Genomic DNA, 23,159 nt, shown 5'->3' on the forward strand with positions numbered 1-23,159 from the left:
CCTAGCCAGGTTACGGGCATGTACAATTTAATCAAACTTACCTGCCCTGCCGTATCACCATAAAGTCGCTGTATGCCATTACAGCACAGGGTACGTAAGTAAGACGATCTAGCCAATGAAAATTTGTTTTCACTTCCCTAAGCGATTGACTCAGTGGGCTGCACTGGATCAATCAGTTTGTTGCAAACGCCTGCCTTTTCATGCTAAACTTGTTTGTTTGAGTTGTAGACTTATGTCATGCACTTTGCTTCATGCTTGCATCTTCGTAGAACAGGAAGATATCATGCAATGGGGAAAGATCGCTGCTACTTCAAAACAACATTCTGCTGTATAATACAATATAATAAAATATTACGAGATTTTGAATGTGCCAAGATAAAACTGATTCTGCTACATACTTTAAATGAAGAAAATGCTAATAGGTTGTCTATCATCGCTTGGGGGCGATTGCTAATTTCTTCCACAAAGAAAAACAAATTGCCCATTCAGTGTAATCAAAAATAAATGGTGGAATTATTGGTATGTGCAAAAACCTGTTAAATGATAGCCAGTTAAAATGTGTTATGTGTATAATGTGTATAAATACTGGAGTGCAGCAGCAGCACCTATGTGCTCACAACATGGTCATGGACACTAAAGGTGAGTTAATGTGACTTCTGAATTCTCAAAACTGTTTATGGATGTTGCACACAGTTCTTGCATCACAATGTGAGTAAAAAACAATCAGCATATAACTACATAGCATGAAACAATGTGTGGAGATTTGTAGCCTATTTATATGGATCAAACCTCTTCGTAAGCAGATTTCATACATTTTTTAATTTTGTGCAATTAAAAGTTATTCACCGATTGGTTTTTAAGTCCTTATGAATAAAAAATTGGCTGATTTTATTGAATCCGAAAAAAAAAGACCAAAATGGGGACCTGAACAGACTTTTATCACGAGAGACATTTTCACACAAATGAGTTGTCTTACATTGGTCCAAGAATGGATTTATATGCCCAATTAAACCAAAAACATATGCACCTACCTACCTGAAAACAAAGCCACAGGCAGCAATCATAACTAATCAGAAAGCTTTTTGCTACTCTGTTCACCGTCTAGCTTCAAATCATTCAGTGTGGCTAAGACATTGAGCTTTATTTAAACCAATTACTTTGCTCATTCCAGCATATGCACTGCTGTAGACCTCTGTTTAGATTTCTAAAACAGTTACAAAAATTTACTAATGCATTCCCATTACCCCAAGTGTTCAACAGAGCATTAACACTCCATCTAATAAGTGCATTAATAATAGGTTGTCAAACAATAAAAAGGTGCCTACTTTATACTTCACCCTCTTCTTGGGTTTGAGTAGGATTTTATTTTTAAAATTTTTTGTATTTAGTTTGCATTTTGAATTATGCTTTAATAAAGAAAAAATTGTATGATTGTTCACTGATTGCAGTCCTGTTTATGCAAAATGACTTCACTGTTGGTTTCTTCTATATATTACAGCTTATATCTTCAGTGAGGTTGTGGATCACACTACAGTATAGCAACTGGAAATGACAAGGTTAAACATATTGTCTATTATTTCTTTAGTACCATAACAGTATTTTCAAAATATGTATTAGCATTAGTATTTTTAGTTTTTTGGAATGCCTTTGAACGCCCCTAATCTTCACATAACAATAAATACAGTCTGGGAAACGTCACTTTTTTACATTTTGGTTTTATTGGTGAATCTAAAGTTCACCACAAAATGCTCCCAAACAAACACAAGTATTGCCCATCTTCTATCAAATATAATCAATAATCAGCACTGATATTTTTTTCCCTAAATAAGAAGATATCTTTGTCCAAACTTTAGTACTAATTCACAATAATGTCCGTCCTCCACCATGTACTAGCACCATGTTCAGTGGAATACAGTGGAATAAAGGAAGTAGAAAACATAAAACACAAACTTCTTCACCTTCTGCTCTTCACCATCCACATGCTTTGAATGAAAAGTGCATGTTTTAATAGTTAGATGAATGCGCACGACGCACATACTGAAAGATTATTCCTGAGAATGCATCCAGGGGAACTCTAGCAGCAGAAGCCATGTCCACAGGAGGGGAGTGCCTGTGCAACTATCATTGCAATTGACACTTTCTAGGCAAACACAGGAGCTGGGGCTTACACCCTGTCGGCTAGAGTCATTCTGCACCATCTTAACATGCATCGGCACAACCCTGATAGTGCTCGAGTGACTGCATTGAGATCTCTCACTACCGGCATTGTATGAGGAAGACATTTAGAAATATGGAGAATAATGATGAGCAAAACTGTCATGCAGGTAACATTAGCAACTTTTTGCTTTCCGTAGGTCTGCACTCTTGTTTTTGAGGAGCCAGACATTGCAAAGGGTGCTGTCCAGTGGAACTGATATGATCATTCAGTGAATCACAGGGTAAATGATTTATAATTGGAGGGGGAACAGGAACATTTATACCCAAATCCATCCTTGCTCCTCACAATGTATTCATTAAGAGTTTGTCTTTGCTTATTTACAGAGGGAACAATCAGTTTTCACTCAGGGGTTTGCGGAATGTCTAGTCTGCTTTTTCTAGTGCATTTTTTCCCGAACAGCATTAAATCATGCTCAATTTCAGGCATTTCCCATTTTAAAAGGAGTTACAGCATAACTTGACAGTACTTTATTAGAACATAAATTAGAGCCCTAACTAGTTGTGGATGCAAGCTTTGGTCTTATGTAAAGTATTGGCCTTTAAACTATACCATCTATACCCTAACTGTCAAGCATAGGCAGACACGGCTTCTTAATTTAAAAAGCAGACATAGCTTCTTAATTTAAAAAGCATTGTAGGTAATTTTAAGGTTAATTTTCTTTCCCTTATATTGTGGCTACATTGTAATATAAAATTCAACTGATCAGCTGAACAGTATCTATCTATTTTAAATAAAAACATTCCACAGAAAACATAAAAATTTTGTATCCAACACTGTACACCACAGTAATCTGTCTTACTTAAGATTTGTGTACATTGTTTGTACTGTATATGAGCAAGATGAACTACAAAGTTCCAGTGAAGGCAGTGACATTCTTGATGAATCTGTGCTTCCAACTTTGTGGCAACTTTGAGGTCCATATAGAAATGGTTTTGTCAAGAGCTGTGTGGAAGAACTTTACTGGTCTGCCCATAAGGTCTGAGTCCTGACCTTAAACCCCATCCAACACCGTTAGGATCAATTGGAAAGCCAACTGTAAGCCAAGCCTAATCATCCAATCAGTGCCCAACCTCACTAATGCTTTTCTGACTGAATGGAAGCAAATTCCAGCAGCAATGCTCCAACATCTAATATAAAGCCTCCCCAGAAGAATGGAGGTTATTATAGCAGAAAAGGGTAGACCAACTTCATATAATCCCTATCATTTTGAATGGGATGTTGGATGTCAGGTGTCCACATAGTTTTGGTCATGAAGTGCATATGACATCCACCCCCCTTAGAAGAACAATACAAGACATCAGCATAACAATGATTCATTCGCTATGAGTTGCAATCTATATTCAAAGCAGCTGATTTACAGAAAGAACATCTCTGTAACTCTCTGATATTGGACACAAATTAGATGTTATGCATCATCCATGCTTTTCCTGAATTAATATGCAGCAGTTGGGCATCTGGACCAAACACTTTTTTGCCATGAAATAACACTGAATGTCTTTAATTATTCAATAACCTCTATGCCATATTCCAAGACCGCACTCCCAGAAATGTATTATGCGGGCAAATAGATTAATATATTTCATCCTGCTTCTTCTCTTTAGTAGTGTACACCTGGTGCCATGCATTCACCCTGTTTTTACACAGAGGGCCGTGAAGGAGAGGTGAAGGGGATGACAGGGCAATGAACTGTGCGGCTCAGAGGAATGGCATAGCTTCACTGTAACTTGAAATTCCAGCCACAGCCATGTCATCAAGCGACCCTGGCATGGAGGAAATGCAAATGAGCCGGGATGTGTATCAGGCTCAAAAAATGACCTGTTTGCAATTAAAAAGTTGCCGGCCTCCTGGACTGCCCACAACTGAGTTTTACGGGGTTCCCAAGGTTACACCGGTATGGCAACCAATCGCAAGTGTTGTTAATTCTCCATTGGCTTCAATTTGAATGCCTCGGAGCCAATTAAAAAGCAGTTGATTGAATCAGCCCCGGGACCTTCCCAAGCAGGAACTCAGCAAATGAATTCAGCCTGGGGGGCAGAGCATTAGGGTTAAATAAAAAACATTGAAATTACCAGAGTCCAATTCTGTGCTGAGAATAATGGTCCAAGACTGGCCTGCTATTGATGTAAATTAGATTTCGTATCTGACCTTATCCAACCAGGCCAGCTGCTTCATTCGGTTGTTATTCCTTTGGTGACCTTGTAGCTAAACAAACCCCACCATACAAACAAGATGCTAAAGAGCTACAGACAACCAAAACAACTTAAGGTACACCAGCTGCCATGAACTTTAGTTCACAGTTTCTACTGTTCTACTGATCTAAATCTTGATACAAATGCGTGGGGAGTGGAACATTTTAAATATCTGCTTAACCTGACCTCCTAATTCAGAAAGACAATCCATGTGCTTTCCATAGCAGTACAACTGTGTGCTCCATCTTCTTTATGAAACTCTTTGAACTAAAGAAACCACAATAATGGACAGATATATATTACCACTAGTCCATCGGACAAATTTATACTGTATATCAATATATGACAGTACAATGTGCGTTACATCATTTAAATTATCCTTGATGCTGACTACATTAATTTGTGGTTTACAGCTGAATTGACTTATTAGAACTGGTTGGTCTTCCCTTGACCTGGTGCCTGATATATAGTAGTCGTTTCTACAGAGTTGTAATTCTTTTGGTGCATTGCAAAGTGTGAATATGAGACAAGCAATGCTGATTAAAACAGAGTTAAGCAAAAGACCTAATTAGTCACAATTCTTAATAAAAGATGTGTCAGTCTGTGGCAAGAGATACCCAGTGAACAGAAAACATTCTCACAATGTGGCTGGAATGTTTTGTGCAATGTAATAACATGCACAAAACATTCCAGTAACATTGTGAGAACAGTTTGTGTTAGTTGGGTAGGTGGTGACTCTGCTGTCCTGGCCGCAGTGGGGAGCTCAGTCCACCACCGGGAGGCCAGAGTAGAGAAGAGACGTGACTGAGAAGAGGGATATGTTAGGGAAGTGATGGTAAGGTGACCAGAGGAGGCAGAGCAGAGTGGTCTGGCAGGAGTGTAAGGTTTGATAACAAATTGCAGGTAAGATGGTGCAGTATCTCTCCATGGATTTGTATTTTATTTGGGCCACACTCAGTAGCCCGTGGAGGTGGATGAAGACAGGATAAGCATTGAGAATGAGCTGGTGGGGCCTGCATGTAGGGAGAACAGCAAGGAGAGAGTGGCAGCAATCCAGTGCAGGATGTCAGAAGGGCCTGGAGAGTCAGATGGGTAGCATATGTAGCAAGGATACCACAGACTTTGAGGATGTTGCATAGATAAGAATGGCAGTTTTGAGTAATTGTGTAATGCTTGTAAAAGGCAGCTTGCTATCCAGGATAACACCAAGATTCTGTGCAGTCCAAGATGCAGACACTGTGCTCTTATGAAGGGTAAGGAAAAGATTCTTGAGAAGGGAGTATGTAGCTGGTAGATGGAGTAAATCAGCCACTCAGCAGTCACTACGGATATCCATTATAGAAGTACATATGTGCCCTTTGATATATGACTGTTACACAAACACAGGTATAAAAAAACACTGTCCGGGGCCTGAATTTTTTAAAAAATATGACACGTTTCACAAAATGTATAACTTGAGTGCGAGTTGATCAGCCACTATACTGAATGGGTAGCCTTACCAACCTCTTTTTCAACCTCTCTTTTTTTTGGTCTTGGTCTATATCTGTCTTTTTTTGCCATTTTTCTCCCATTTTCTCAACAATTTAGTCGTTATACCAATTCCCGTCGTGAATCACGGTCCTGGTCGATGCGCTATCCTCTGTTGGTCTGGGGAGGGCGTAGACTACCACATGCCTCATCCGATACATGTGGAGTCACCAGCCGCTTCTTTTCACCTGACAGCGAGGAGTTCCACTGGGAGAGCGTAACGCTATCTCCCCCAGATCCCCTCTCTGCTGAACAGGAGCCCCGACCAACCAGTAGGAGCCGCTAATGCAACAATCAGGACTCATACCCTCACCAGCTTCCCACCCGCGAACACTGCCAATTGTGTTCGTAGGACTGTCTGACCAAGCCGGAAGTACCACTGCCAGGGTGGTAGGCGAGTGCTTATACCTCTAGACTACTCAGACTACTCAGGTCTATATCTATCTTAAATGGTGAAATTGCATTGTGAATAGTATTTTAATGTAACCTATGAAGTTATATGTCACATTCCTTAAATCTTGCAATCCATCACTTTAGACCCTGGATTCTCTTCAAAGGGGAATATCTGAGGTTGCTGGAGTGGAGTAAGGATAACAAAAGGGATATTTCCTGTCCATTTGTCCATTAGAAGACATTTAACATGTTTGCTCAGTATTTGCAATAAATCACAACTGAGTCTGATTTCTCTTTTTCAAGTTATTATGAAGAAGTGGAATTTTGGTCATTTCTAAAGTTGCAGTCTTGCTAGTGGTTTTGTTACAACTATAGTTTTTAAAGTAATGATCAGGGGAAAACAAGCCACTAGTCAGGTATTTCTTTTTTTGTTTTGTTTCAGATTGGTGGTAAATTATGCACTTCCATGTTTTTCAAGTATTCAGATCCAGTTGCTCAGTCTGAGTTTATATCTCTCATGAAGCTGTGTTTGCTGACAGATATCTGCTGGGTGGCTCATCCTGTTAAGGCACTGTTTCTGTGTGTGTGTGTGTGCGGACCAGTTTGGTATTGAATTTGAGGTATCGTAATGCTGACTGTGACCTGCTGCCTTGAGGACAGTGCATAATTGGCCATTGTGTCACCTAATAATAATAATAATTCTGTACATTTATGTAGTGCTTTTTCATTGTGATAGATAAAGCTTTGTATTACTTGTCCAGGAGAGTTTTGATTTTTTTTAAATTATATTTTTTATGTTAGAGTGGAAGATTCTCTCTCTGTTCAAGCTGCATCGATTCTGATAATATCTCCTAGCAACAACAACAGTAGCCATGTCAATGTTGTCCTGCTGAATCAAGGCAATTAAAAACATATGCAGTTATCTTCTCCACATTAGTGGCATTTTCCCAATCACAAATACAACTTCAATAATTAAAAATAAGATTATGTACATTTATCTATAGAGTATCTTCTAATATTTTCTGCCTAATACTTGAGCTCCAAAATTGCATACGCATTATGCCTATGCAACTTTGAAAAATATCTCAAGGAATCAATAATTTTGATTAATATTAATTACAAACTTTGAAAATGGTTTTCCACAATTCAAGTATAAGTGCATATTTCACTATGCAGTAGAGCCTGTGGTAGAAAAGTACAGCTAATTTATACCAAATTATTTAGCCAACTGTGATTCACAAATTAGATAGTATTAAAAGTTACAAAAATACATTTTTCCAAGAATCAGTATTTGAAACAATACTTAATTATTGGTTGCACTGCATAGTAGATGTGGATCAAGACACCATAATTCCCCCACTGAATTCAAGAGCTCAGACTCTTGTTGAACCCCATCAATCTAATGCTGAATTTTCACTTCTTTGTTCAAAAAAGGTTAAGATTCGCATCCAATTCACATTTAACCCCATTAAGCTAACAGTGGAAGGTGAGAAGTTTTTGATCAGTGTCAAGGTCATTTGTTCATTGCTTGACAGAAGCCAACACAAATGTAGATACACTACTGTACCATTGAATGGGATCTTGTTAAAACATCTACCTTTTTGGACTAGCATGGCAGACACACTGCACATAAGCATTGTAGACAAAGGTAACTGTTTCTCTGCCAATTCCTCTGTAGCTGAATTGCTGGTTTTCTGCTGCCACTCAGATGGCACTGTTAAGATACTATTTTGATATGTAAATTTGCACACATTAATGTTGCTTTTTTTCTGGCTTTATAAACAGTAATCAGAGAGAATCTGCCTCTTCTTCCTCCCTGGAGAAATTCCTACTGATGCATTAAGATAACATCTTAACATCATCTTTTACTGATATTACCCTTTGATGTGTAAAATGAAATTAACAGTAGTCTCACATTTACTAAAACGTTGCTGGATTTTGCTGTTAGGGGTTGCTTTGTTTTACACTATGAAAATAATGATTACATTACATTACAGATAAAACTTTTTAAAATCCTTTAAATTATTTAGAGGTTAAAAGTATTACATTAATTTATTTTCAGTAGGTCAGTAAACATCAAAATGTATTTGGGGTGTGGATACATAGTATAGCAATTTTCTTATGAGTAACATGTTTTGCAGTTTCAGCTCAATATGTTTTCTTGAAATACTACAGGGATGTCACAACACAATTCTGTTAATCTTACACACTTCCTAACAGCTAAGTATGCCACAAACTACCAGGTTCACTTAGCTTTTACTCTTGTGAAAAAGCTCTCAGTGCATTTTATTTTTAAGTCCACAGGAAAGTTTCTAATGATTCATACAGTGATGTACACAAAGTGCATAATGTTGATGCTTCCAAGTTAAAGATAGCCATTTCTTGCCATTTGTCAAACGCTAACTGGGTTTTGCAATTAACAATCAAATATAAATCTGTTATGGTACTGAACCGGAGGTGAATGTAGACCAGGAATCAACCCTCTGAATAAATTATATTTGTGTAGCAGTCTTTGCCTTACAGCAGTTCACCTTACAAATACAGTTTCATATGAAAAACAATGCTTCCAATAGATATAAAAAACTTTTTTTTTAAATTTTGATGCTGGAAGCAGATCACGGTGTTACATGAAATTAAAATCCTATCATTTTCATATTCACCCTAAAAATGTACACGCATATAGTGAGTATGTGAAGGAAATTGTGGATTTAAGGGTAACGTTAAACCAGGAAGTGAGGATTTAACAAAGGTGGATGCCGTGTGTGTCTGCGACCCCAAGGCCAAACGACATTGTCCTGGGAAAGCAGCGGAGTGTAGACTCCTCTTTCATGTACCACTGCCTATCGTAGGCCCGTCAAAGTGAGGCTTAACCACATCTGAAGCGCACACATGCAGAAGTGAGACGATTTCAGTGAGACGATGAGTCTGACGGGTGCCGCATTCATCAAAATCAAAGGATAAGCTGCTTTTCATGTGAAATCAACTCGTGATTAACATTTCATTTCAGAGGAGAGAGTTAAAAAGGAACTGTACCTTTAAGGACATACTTGAGAGACAAGGGTAGTCGAGGTTTAAGGATTCTGTCATTGGATTAAAGTTCTGGGGATAACCCTAAACCCAGAAAGGTGTTCACTACTTTGGAAAAGATGGGGTTGTGGATCACAGCTTTGATTAAAGTCTTGTCATCCCCATGTCATATCTCTACTATCCTACTCTACCATTAACTCTATATAGTGGCTATACAGTGTATATAATTAGCATAGTGAAATGTGATTTAAAATACATTTTTATTTGGCCTGATTTAAATTTTTAAAAAATCCTGCACACTGTGTCTTCACATCAAAATACATAAAGACTAGAGAACATGAGACAAATACACACTTACGCAAAGCAAAAGCTAAATACCAGTGTTCTAGTAAAGAAACCTGAGACTCAGATTTTCCAAAACCTCTTCAAATTTCAAACTATGCGCTTTTCTGTTGTTGCCCTCCAGGTACAAAGACATACAGCCCAAACTTTCCACTTTGCCTGCAAACACACACTGACAGGAAGTGATGCTTTTGTTAAGGGGCCTTCAACTGCTAACAGCTGTTCCCCGTGCCTGCGCTGCAGAAGGGGTTAAACATTCAGATCTGAAACCCACAACATCTGGAGCACGGCTGCCCTCTATCTGGTCAGGGCCCAAACCCTGATGGGACCTCAAGCACTCCATCAGTCATTAGTGTTGGGAAAATGGTTACTCCCTCCAGCCTCCCAACCCCCCTGGACTGGACAGGGGTAATCAGGGCTGAGGGTATCCGTCGCTCCCCCACTGAACTCCAATCAATACCAAAAGAGGCCATTAAAACTACGCTGGACCTCATTCGCTGGTAATTACATACCCCTGGATTAAATGAGCACCAGCTAGCTCAGTGCTATTTGCAGTAATTAGTCTGGAATGTGAGCTGTCAACATGCAAAATCCTGCTCCCCCCTACCTCCAAACACAACAACAAGCACCTTCCCGTCCGCACTGGAAAACATTAACTATGCTTTTTTCTCTCTCTTTCTCTTTCTTTTTTTCCTTGGCAACTCATGTCAAAACAAGGTCCCTTGGAACAAAATCTTAATAATTAACCGGCAAATTTTAACATGATCACTAGTGACACACCTACTCTGATAATTATTGCTTTGAGGACATTTGCTAATGAAATTAATGCATTCATTGCCCTAATGCATTAGCATAACTCATTCAAATGGCCCATATTTGAGACCTAGTTGCAAAAAACATCAGCAACAAACATGGCAAAATGAAATGGTGAGGGCATTGAATGGGAAGCTGCATTAAGAGAAGTGCAGTGAGTTTTGGAGCCATAATGGCTAAAGGCTCTTAATTTTAACCACTGGTGAACAGAATAATACATTACTGAGTGATAGCAGCTTAAAGCCTCTGATTATTATTATCATTATTGCCATTGCTTATCTAGGCATGCATATTTTATAAGCATTTAGGATGCTTCTATAATACACAAATTAAAACATAATTATATTGATGCATTACTCATCTGTAAAGTATTAACATCATTTCATTTAATAAAGATGCAAGCACTGTCAAAAACTTAGCGAGCATCCTATTCTATCAGTTACTAGGCTGTTTGGCTACTCACTGGGATGCCTTTTCAAATGGAAGGTTCGACATAAATATTTGATTATATGAGACTCCATGCTGGATGGAGTGCTTTTGGAATGGGATTCTGAATTTTAACAGCAACGGCAACAAGAAAAACAGCAGCAGCAATATGCTCACATGTGGCCCAGAGAAGTGGAGAAACATATCCTCCCAGAAAATTGTTTTCCTCGCACCCCAGTCACCCTACACTTGCCCCAGGCCACCACCGTAACAATAGCTGAAAATGACTCCAATTTAAAGGGTATTGGTTTACATTATGGTGGTCAGGTGGGGGAATCTGGAAGCCATTAAGAAGTTTTGAGGCTGTGCGGCTATGCGAAGCTTGCGAGACAACGTGCCTGCTGACATTCTGAATGTTTTATCCAAGTTTGCGGGCGCTAGCAGGCCTATTTTTACTGAGGTTGGGGTAAATGCACAAACTATAACAAGGCAGTCTACTGTTTCACATGAGCAGTAAGCTGCTGGCTAACACCGAACCAGATGGAGCATGTTTAGGGATATGATGAGTCTTAATACTGAATCCGGTCGGGTTTTTGTGTTCCATGGCCAGATCTGTCAATTCACAAATAAAGCCTTAGAATGTCCTTTAAAATCTTCCAAAATTAGGGTTTTAAATATAGTAAACATTGGTATAATTGACTAAAAAACACAGGATTTATTCTGCCTTTTCTTTCTGCCAGCACATACCATCGCAGCTCTGATATAGGGTGGCAAAGCCAACAACAAGTCAAGCGTCCATAAGCGTGATAGTTCCACCCACAAAGCCAATGAATGTGCTGTCTGGCCCACTCAGGAGGTTTATCTATGCAGGAAACTCACTGTAGTGTGGTATAGACAAGGTTTTATTCAAACTTCTGGAGGGTCTTTGGGCACCATTTTGAGTCAACAGATCAGATTCATGTCACTGTTACATGATCATGGCTGGACAGACTGTTCACATTGTAACTTGGGCAATACACCACTTCCTGTCCTATAAAATGTGCATTCCCTTCTCTGTTCCACTTGTTTTTGCTGCTCTTCCTCGTCTGGTCACCAGGGGCCTGGAGGACATGCATCACGACATGGCCTCTAAAAGGACAACTAGGCCGAAATCCCGAAGGTCTGCAGACGTAAAGGAACCCGGTCAGACCCACTATCTCACAAGAGTTATAGTCACGACCAGTGGGTTCTAATACATGTTATCCTGAAAATAAGCTAAAGGAACTGATCCACCGCGAGGTCAGTTTATTTACTAACTTTTAATAGCACAACAACCCGTAAATATGCGTAGCCTATGTACCTTCCTGCATCAGCAAACGAGCACAGATTCCAGCTACCAGACTCCCTTTGCCATACCAGCAACAATCTACAGACAGCACAACGAAGACCCAGAGATGCTGGCCGAGCCGGTTTCCTTAAAGCAACAAAGCACATGACACCCCATGCAGACTAATCTTCACTCCAGCAGTAAGACTGACAAACATCCAGGCATTAGCTTAGGAAACCACAGTTTGTTCTTTATTTTCAATGAAGCATGTTATTGATTGCATTTAATGTTTCGATTAGTGCTTCGTGCTTTAGTGCTTCGATTATATTAATAATATATCAATAATATCTAACCTGATATATGTTCTTGTGTTAAGAATGACAAAGTGTACTCAGATTAGCTAGGCGTAGCCAACTCCTGTAGCCTAGCTCTCTACACAGCCATTTCCCTGGTTCCCCAGGCCAGTTTAGCCTCAAATACTAAACACTGGTTCATACTTTGCTCCATCAGAGGAGCCTTTGTTCTCTCCTGCACCACATGTGCTGGTTAACACACGACTATACACAGACAAACACACACACACACACAACACTCTAGTCCCCTTTCCATATCCTCCCTTATTTAGCCATCAAGGGTTTTAGTTTAAATGTGTTTGTTCATTTAATATATTCTATTATATTAAACCTCAGTCAATCATCAGTCTACTTACTATTTGGATAAATTCTTGAGCCTACCACCTTAAAGAATTGACTCATCTTGTTACGTTTTTGGTTATTTTAATATGTAATGTTGAAATTCATCATTTGTGATTTAACAATTCATTTTATGAGACTGATTAATTTTCAGACTGATTATTCTTTTGCACCATTTGATCACCGCATGAGGTAATATTTATTTATATCCCCTTGCATTCCTTGGTGCCCATGTGTAAGGATTAAGGCGGACACATTTTAATTACCTGTCCTCACCGTTCTATAATTAGTAGAGGTATTTCCCCCTACTCTCCTGTAAGGCATTTCAGAGTCATTTGAGGTCATGGGACACAAAATGATTGCTCATCAAAACAACAAATCACAAAGACATAACTGCACAAATCATCATCCCAAATGAAGACACAGAAAACAAAAATATGCAACAACACAAATGAACTTTACAGTACTTAACACTACAAAAACAACAAAGAGGAGAAAGGGAACTCAAGAACAAACCAGGAATAATCATGAGACTAGGGCTTGTAAGGTGTATAAACCAACATTTAGGCCAAGCAACAACTAAGGGAGTATATGGAACCTAAACACGCTGACAAACAAGTGAAGCAAATGAACTAACACAAGTGAGAACAAAATAACCTAATTACTAAATGCTTAGGCAACCAAGTGAACAGACAGTAAGCTAGTGAAAAACACTTGTATCTTATAATTAACTCAATGGAAAAATAATGACATAAAGAGTTGACTGCACATGCAAAAATAAAATCACAATGTGTGGACTGGTGCTTTCTAGCGGTGTGAAGCAGGAACTGTTACACACGCATCATCCTATATTCATGCAACATTTTAGGAGTAAAATGTTACATGAAATAATGTAGTGTTTCCCATGTCTGACTTAAAATATGTTGGTCATTTTGTATTAATAAAAGCATTTTTATGGAGGCTTAACAGTGCGGCGAAGGGAAACAAACATCGGTAAGTCAAAACACTTCTTCACAGTAAAATTATTTAAGGCCATTCCAAAGATACCTCAGCTGTTTAAACAGGGTTCCAGTGTGGCACCCGTGAGATATACTGTACGTTTATGTTTTGGGGTCCTACAATGTAGTAAGACCACTGTCTATGCTACAACGCACAAACCACAGCATACAGCGAGGAAGGCAGTTTACTGTCATCAGCAGCAAGCAAAGACAGCTTTTGATGTGGTGTGAGTCTTGAAAATACTTGGTATACAATGTGAACTAATACCATTGTTATTGTATGCGTCTTTGTGTTTGCAGGAAGGCTCATTGGAGACATCATGACCAACAACTAACCTAAAATAAAACTATTCCGACCACAACATAGAGCATTTCCAATCAAATAAACTCTAGATCTAGGCCTTCCCCTTCTCTAATTAGAAGGCCTGCTGTGACTTCAGAGAACATCAGAAAAGTTTGATAATTAACAGAAGAAAAAAAACAATTGACCAAATGTATAAATGCTAAAGCAACCAGGCAATGCAATCATGTAAAATTCAACAGTGTGGTTTTTTTCTTTTTTCTTTTTCTTTTGAAAATGTCATTTTTCTGGTCACTTTGTGCCATCTGAGAGGGTGACTTTTTCTTTGAAATATGCATTCGGCAATTTGATGATACCAAGATGGTAACTAAAGGTTAAAATGGAGGACAAATGTGGAAAAACACCGTTGTGCCCTGTCGTAATTTCAGCCCGTGGTGCAGACATGAATACATACTGTGTATCAATAACAAAGGCCTAATCTGGTAGATGTTTGCATTGTAATGCACCTGCCTGCCGGGGACTTTGTGATGCCACATGAACATCTACTATTTCGCACAAATGAACTTGCCTGCCGAACTGGTGAGGCATCGGTGGGCGAATTTGCATTGGAAATGCACTGCAAAGGCATGATAAATTTGGGTTCATGAAATGAATACGGATTTGGACATTATGTAGGCAGCATCCCATGCCAAAAACTCTGCTTTATTCAGGGTCTCTCCATCAGTGGGATGCTGTGGCACATTAATAAGGTATAAAAACAGCTTAAACTGTATTACCAGCACAGCCTCTCTGAAATTCGTCGAATTAGAGGGAAAACAAAGAGCTGATTATATATTAGTATTATGGCTCCTCTGCAGCTGAATCTGTTGTATGAGTTGATATTTCTTGTTAATGAGCTAAATGGTATCTGCTATGGGAGCCACCCAGTCTATTCCCATTAAATAAAATACTGCTGCAATACCATTCTGTGTAAACGGGTTTCCAAAAGAATACATACAAGTGGACTTTTCATACATGTTTTCCTTGAATATTTGAATTAGAGAAAAAATATTATTATAAACAATTTATACATTTCGCATTTTGGAAAAATGACCAGAGCCTAAAACACATTGTTGCTAAAAAATAAATGGCCTTTTAAAGCCATCTGTCCGGGCACGGGAAGGTGTGGCTTAACTGCTGCACAGTGCATGCACACAGTGCGTGCAGGTCCATAGCCGTCCCTGTCTCATATGGGGGGGGGGGGGGTCATGAGGCTCTCTGTCTGGCACGCCTCCTCGTGGCGGCCGAGGGAAGGGCTCGGCCTCTAGAGGGGGCTGAGGTCCCCACCAGCGCGCCGCTCCACACTGCTAACGTGCATACGGTGCCCCCGCTTCACGCGGCATGTGTTCAGGCATGTTCAACCCTGCTAGTAGGTAGCATTAACCTGCAGGAGTCACACATGGACCCCTCGCAAGGACTTGCCTCCCTATGCACATACTTACACATATGCACATGCACATGCCTTTCCGGGTCCCTGCAATGTCACACTGGTTCAAAATGTGTGCACACATCCTGGACTTGACATTCTTACCTCTGCGTTGCACACGCTGCACTTTGGCTTTTCTTCGTTTCCGAGACCCTGTAGAGGACCACAACACGTTAAACAAGATGCAGCAAACAGGATGTCACCAGTGGTTTAACAGTTTTTGCTTTTTTTTTAACGGCATTATAATGAGGCGTTTATGCGGTGATTATATTCCTACACGGCCATTTTGTGAACCTGTTTAAACGCAGGGCAGTCATTTTAACCAAGGAATGACCGTAAATGTGACTTGCAGAGTCTCAAATGTTGCTTAATAATAGTTTCAATACAACAAGGAAAATCAATTTCATGTCAATTAAAATAGAATTCCCAAATCTGGAGCTGATGAGCTTCAACAAAAACCGAATATTTTGATAGATGTTAATGTCGCATAATTACCGAACGGCACTATTAGACTGGTTTACTATGGAGCTCTTACCCCTAGTGGTATCTCCCAAATGCTGTGAGCGTTTGGTTAATGGATGTAAAGCAAGTTGGCTTCCCCCTGAACAGCATTACCAACCCAAGAGATAGGAGGCAGAGTTATCTAAATGTATTACTCTGACAACATGCAATTAAAATGGCACATGCACATACACACAAAGGACAGCGATGACTTCGGTAATTAAGGAACCTAATTAATGAAAGCACCTGATGAGTGTCTGTAGTTGTGTTGTGTATAATATGGGAACAAGCCAGAAAATTCTGCTTAATTTTCCCAGGGCAAAGATTTTACCATGCAATATTGCATATCTTGTGACAAGAATAAATGACAATACCTATTTTAAACTGGTAGATCATTATTTTCTAGATGTATCACTAAATGTTAGATGCACATTTAATTTTGGTGGGGACATTAACAGGCTAAATTTAGACATATCAGTTAAAACAAATCAGTAACACATGGAACATATAAACTTCTCAGAGGAAATTGAACAAAAGCACGTACATGCTCATCTTCAGATGTCAGAAAATAAATTATTGCTTATATAACTATTGTTATTACTAGTACCAGACACCAGGCATGTCATTTGCTTCTAAAAAATTTCATTCACACTTTTAAAATAGTATTATACTCAACCTGTTCCACCAGTTATCTTTGAAACATTCCAACAGTTATCCTCGACATGTTCCAGCAGTTATGTTCAGCATGTTCTGCCAGTTATGTTCAAAACATTCCACCAGTTATGTTCGACACAGTCTGCCAGTTATCCTCAACACATCCTGCCAGTTATGCTCAACACATTCTGCCAGTTATATTCGACAAATTCTGTCAGTTATCCTCAACATGTTCTGCCAGTTATGCTCAACACATTCTGCCAGTTATGTTTGACAAATTCTGCCAGTTATGTTAAACAAATTCTGTCAGTTATCCTCAACATGTTCTGCCAGTTATGCTCAACACATTCTGCCAGTTATGTTAGACAAATTCCATCAGTTATCCTCAACATATTCTGCCAGTTATGCTCAACACACTCTGCCAGTTATGCTCAACACACTCTGCCAGTTATCCTCAACATATTCTGCCGGTTATGTTCAAAACATTATGCCAGTTATGTTCGACAAATTCTGTCAGTTATCCTCAACATGTTCTGCCAGTTATGTTCAGAACATTCTGCCAGTTATGTTCGACAAATCCCGCCAGTTATTTTAGACAAATTCTGTCAGTTATCCTCAACATGTTCCACCAGTTATCCTCGGTGCATTCCACCAGTTATGCTAAACACATTCCACCAGCTATGCTCAATATCCCTCTTTCCACAAACTCCTCAACACATTCCACCAGTTATCCTCGACATGTTCCGCCAGTTATGCTCGACATGTTCCTCCAGTTACAGTATGCTTGATACTCCCCTCCCACCGATAACTCCTCAATACACTCTGCCATATTTCCATGAACCTGCACCTCTTTCTAATGTACCCTTCAGCAAGGCACTTAACCTTCAGCTAACCTCCAGCTGTATGAATGGATTGTATGTAAAAATGTGTATCTGTATATAATCTGTATAACTTGCTCTGGATAAGACCATTTGGTACATGGCAAAATGTAGTGTTAGCAATTAGCAAAAGCTATTTTTTGACCAATACTCAGAAATGGAAATTTCCCATGATGTAAACAGAAGCATACAGGTGTACTCCTGTCCAGAGAAGCAGAAGGGACTCACTCTTCTGATGCTTACTACTATAACCAGGATGATACTGTTTGAATGTTGCTTCTGGTCTGCCTGAATCAATTTCTCACTGAGAGCCAGTATTTGTACCCAAGACCTATAGAGAACTGACAGATGGGCACTTCTCATGGCTTCCTGCAGAAATAACTGCAAAGAACACAGACTTTCACTCATCACAAACAGGAACTTCTGCACCCAATGATGTCATGTTTACATACAGAATTGAGCATCTCACAGCCACACAATATTCCTCCAAAGTTTGTGTTATTTTGTGTGTTCGTCTTATCTTCACCTTCTGCTTCTCATAGTTCCCCTGCCAATTCCACTTTCAGAAATGGCCAGTAAATGCAGGAATACTTCTTAATCCTAACCCAATGGTCAATATCTAGCACCTGCTCCAATATAATTCAACTAACAACAACAGCTGTCCATAGCAACCAACTGTAGGACACACACATTTGTTTTGTTTTTTTTACATATCTGTCATATCTTTTTTTCTACTATAATGCCCCTCTCTATGTAGTTGCTGACAGACTAATCTTGCTGACACATCATGCATTGACATTTTCAGTTATCTGAGGAAGTTGCACTTGTGTCTAATGCATGAGCATTGCCGCCATCGAACGTGTACTTTCGACCAGAATTTACGACCCTATTTACTGATGTTATTCCCATAGACCTAAATGTAGATGCCACTTTAGTCTCTGTTCCTATTGTAACACTAGCCAGTTGAGCAGTCTTTGTGACTGAAGCTCCTGCCACCCATGCACCAATAAGTAATCCTTTTAAAGTCACTTTTCCTCTGGATATCTTGATCCAAAATCAAGGTCAAATGGGTCTGCTCAGCATTTTTATACATGATACAGAGTATGATAGGATGTTAATTGCTGAATTGTATCATTCAGTACACCTGTATGAAGCATCTGCATTCATTATGATTCTCCACTAGGTTATTCAGGTTTCTCCTTTAATTTGTCACCCATCTATTTATAACTGCAGTGCCCTGAAATGGAATGAAATATACAACATAATGGCTCGCTTGACTTCATGGGCACAACTCTGGTCCTCTTGTTGACAAACATCAATAAAAGACTCCAAGGCAATCAAGGAACAAATGAACACAAATGACTAATCAGAAACACCAGTGAAGCCATTTGTCCCAAACATTATGGTGCCTGGAAATGGGAGGACTATGTATAGAAATTTCTAAAATCATAAAAACATCTAAACTAACCCCACAAAATTCCCTTGGGAAATAGAGTTTGCATTTAAGGCTATCAGTCTTGAATGTAAGAAATAATCTTTTTTTGTATGTTACTTTAATATTCATTTAATACTGATTGGATTACACTTTTTGGAAAGCACATTATTTATCTCCAAAAATAGTTTCCATAAACAGCATCAGAGTAATACAATATGGTGTTCTTTTATATAAACTTAAACACATATTTAGGTCTTGGTATGTAGAGGGACTGATTGCAGTGGTTTGAAATTGACATTTGAAAGAACACTATATTGAAGGACTAATTTCTCCATTTGATCCTGTACAATTTTAAAACAATTAGAGAGAGGAACATGAATGGCCCATTAATAAAGTTTGGTGTCCCTCACATTTGTGTGTAATTCTAGTGCATGACACAACCTTGTACATTGCTAAGAGTATCAGACCTCTAGGATCCCACTCCACATAATGAGGGGCATAGTTCGAATCTTCTGGATCTCACTCCTCAGTCACTGATTCTGTCCATATGGCTAAATCATACCTTGAGGTGGGTGTTTTTAAAAGTGCATTCTTCATTCATTATAATTCTTAATTAATTTCCTTCTGTGTTGTTTGTCTCTTGAAGGCACATTACAAAGAGACAATTAAGGACAACTAACAACTGCACTGTTAAGAGGCATAAAGTAATTTGTATAAAATGTTTTTTTTTTTACATGATAACAGTTAATGGACTGTAGAAATGATAGCAAAAACTAACCAAATTCAAAACTGAAATAGGTTGGTAATAATATTTTAAAACGTGTTTCCTTTAAAAAAAATGAAATAAGAAAATGGAATTTATGTCCTTTTTTGTTTAAATTGCTTTTAAGAGGAGTACAACTCATGCTAGTGCTCTCCACCGGCTGGTGAGAAGCACTTACAAGTCAGATTGTTATTCAATTACATTTCTGGCTTCATAAAATGTGGTTAAGAAGCACTTTAGATCTACATGCATGACCTGCTTTTGAGATGGCTATCAGACACAAGTGACAGGTCACTTGCTGATTGCTTTGGGTGGGGGTGGGGGGGTGGGGGGGCACTTAAAAAAATCACTCTGCTGCCAAAAGTTCTGAAGTAAACCAGCTGCACATCTCACCACGCAGATTCAGGGGCATTTGAGAAAGTTGAATCGGTGAGTGCATTTTGAATGCAGATAGAGATGCACTCAAGGGAAGTGGCCAGCTTGTTTCAGCCCTGTGTTGTTAGGCCTCTTTTCCAATGGGTGAGGCCCTTCACTTTAAGAGCAGAGACTGCACAGATGAAAGGTCTCAAGTTGCTGTTATCTGCCGCTTGAGCGTCCGTCAAAGACACTGGTGACTGAGCTGTTGTGGGGGCAGAAGACCATTAACACCTGAGTGGGTTTCGCCTGGTATCCCCAGCACAAGAAAGTAACTAAGCTCCGAACATAAAAGGACATTTTATTAAAGTCACACGCTGTACAGTTAACTCTTTTTTTCTCATGCCACCAAATAGGGCGTTAGAGCAGATAAAACCACTGGAACATTGTGTCAGCATGAGGTGTGAAAGTCTGAAACTTCACACGTCAGCAGTTTACGCCTATTTGGACTTGTTTGTTTGAGCTAGTGTCTAATGTTAGAGTGAGATAAGTGAATTCAGACTCTGAGTTAAGCACATCGCATCCATGCACATTTTCACACAATAAAGTTGGGACAGTTAGTGTTCTTCATCAGGGAATGTTATGTAACTTTTTCATTTTTATTTATAATTTTTTTTTTTTTTATGTAAAAGGCTTAAAGAGAGACACGTGTGACATGTATTTCAATGAATGATGTAAAATGTATGATAATGTAATTCCAAACAGCTGGCTAGGTAACTTTAGCTGTCTATCACAAACACCTTTTCCGTTGTGTTTATTTTCCCTTAACAGTTCATTCACACTAAGTTCCCACCAGTTTCCACTTCAGATCTTTGGATTATTGACCAAGAACACAGCAAATCACCTTTCTTTTGTTTGCTGTAAAAATGAAGAAGTGCTGCTCCATTTTGTGTTCAGTAGGCCTCTCTCCATTTTTGTTTTCTTGTAGTAGAGAACTTACAAGTTATTTACGGTTAACTACATGTATATGGTCTGGCTGTGGTTACATTGAGCAGTGGCACAATCTGCTGTCATTTGCAAAGGGGGTTCTGAAAACTGGTTATTTGAATCTGCTATAGTTTCTAGACTTATCTTAAAATATTGTAAAGGCTGTTTCACCTGTTTTTGTATTCAAAATATAAAGTGGGGGAAACAAACACCGTTTCCGAGGTGGTTTGCAGCATCAATATGATCAATGATCAATGTTATCCTTGGTTCGACACAAAAGCCTTCCAAGGGATAGCCATAATAATCTGGACTCGCATCAAGTTGTTCAAGTAGAAAGAAAATAAGGGCTGTAAAATCAATACGTAAATGGACTCACAGCTTCGACTTATGGCGTATATTTTCTTTGTTGCAGAACTGCTGAGTTCAGATTTTGCATTAGCCCCACAAATGCCGAAAAGTATTTTGACGGCTTACTTACAGATGACTGGGCCCCAAGCGTGCATTTTGTGTGTTAAAGGCCTTTTTATTTATCAAATGTTCAGATTCATCAAACTTGCGTAAGGATCTCTGGATACTTGAGTGTGTGTTGATACTGTAAATCCCACTTAGCTATGAAGGATCTCTGGGTACTTGAGTGTGTGTTGATAAATCCCACTTGGCTATAAATTACAAATGTAATATGCTTTGAATTACTGTAATGTTAAAAAGAAGTCATATTTGGTTAAAGCTACATCTAAAAATGCACCTTTATCAAATGCAATGGGTTTGAACATAAAAATAATAACCATTTATCGCCTATAATTCCCAGCTAAAAACATTCTTATATTCTTATATAATTTCAATATTTACAAATTATGTAAACTAAAGTGCAGACAAGAGAATATGAGGCTCTACTTTCATGACACCAAACACCAGTGCTAGTGTAAAGGCAGTTGATTTTTCTATTGGAGTAGTGCGAAGTGCGTATTATTACAGTTGTGCTGAGTTCTATGTTCATGCCTGTTTTTAACAATTGTGCAAAGTGAGTGAAAAGGAGGCAATGCTTGGGAATGTGGACTGATGCAAGTGTACAGGGTAATAGTCTTTAAAATAAATTAATGGGTAATAATTGGTAAGATCTTTTGTAATGCTTTTTCCAAATTTTTGCCCAATTTGGAATGGCCAACAGTATACACCAGCCACACATTGCTGTAGCTTCCACTATCAATCCAGGAGAGCACTGATAAGCATAGTCTGTCTGCCTAAACATGTGATGTCCAATTGCTAACTGTTTTCATGCATCCATACACTGGAACATTGACAATAGGATGCACAACTCAGCAACCATCCGGTGAACATTTTAAGTATTATATTTTTGGTCATCTAATCACAGCTCAGACAATCAAAATATCAAATTTCATGCAATATCACATTTACACAATTATGAAAATGTGCATATGCAAAATCTGGAGCTATCATAAATATTTGACATTAGCTACATTCATGTTCATATTTTCAAACCTGACTTGTCCTAAAAAAATGTGACTTTATTACTGTTCAGTGCTCCAAGGGATATAGTTGCTTTGCGAATTTGGTTACCATACCTTAAATGTGTATGTTTTGTATTATGAACAGAGTATTCGTTGCTCAAGCAATAATAGGTTATGGTGGTTAAAGCAAAATTGCATTAGCATTATAAATAAATTGCATGATTTCATGGCCATTCAGATTCTCAGTAAAACTGACTTCATTCATTGGTACTCTAAAATGGTGGCATAAGCCAGAGAGTCCACTTTCAATGAGCCCTGGTAAGGCCTAGCATTACCTTAAGATGCCTCATTCTCCTTTAATAATTGTACCGTGCATTGTGAATTATTTATGAACATTTAACATTCTTGTGGGCACTAATTC

The 23,159-nt window shown here is 38.8% G+C and overlaps 1 protein-coding gene across 2 annotated transcripts in view; it reads right to left on the reverse strand.

Moving 5' to 3' along the window:
- LOC135252463 (uncharacterized) overlaps window positions 1–23,159 on the reverse strand; it is a 161,017-nt gene that overhangs the window by 123,964 nt on the left and 13,894 nt on the right. For both annotated transcript variants that reach the window (XM_064330534.1, XM_064330532.1), the window contains exon 3: window positions 15,803–15,850. In XM_064330534.1, the coding sequence (XP_064186604.1) occupies window positions 15,803–15,850 (48 nt within the window). The remainder of the gene's footprint in view (window positions 1–15,802; window positions 15,851–23,159) is intronic.

The sequence above is a fragment of the Anguilla rostrata genome, chromosome 4, assembly GCF_018555375.3.
Source record: "Anguilla rostrata isolate EN2019 chromosome 4, ASM1855537v3, whole genome shotgun sequence".
Lineage (NCBI taxonomy): Eukaryota > Metazoa > Chordata > Actinopteri > Anguilliformes > Anguillidae > Anguilla > Anguilla rostrata.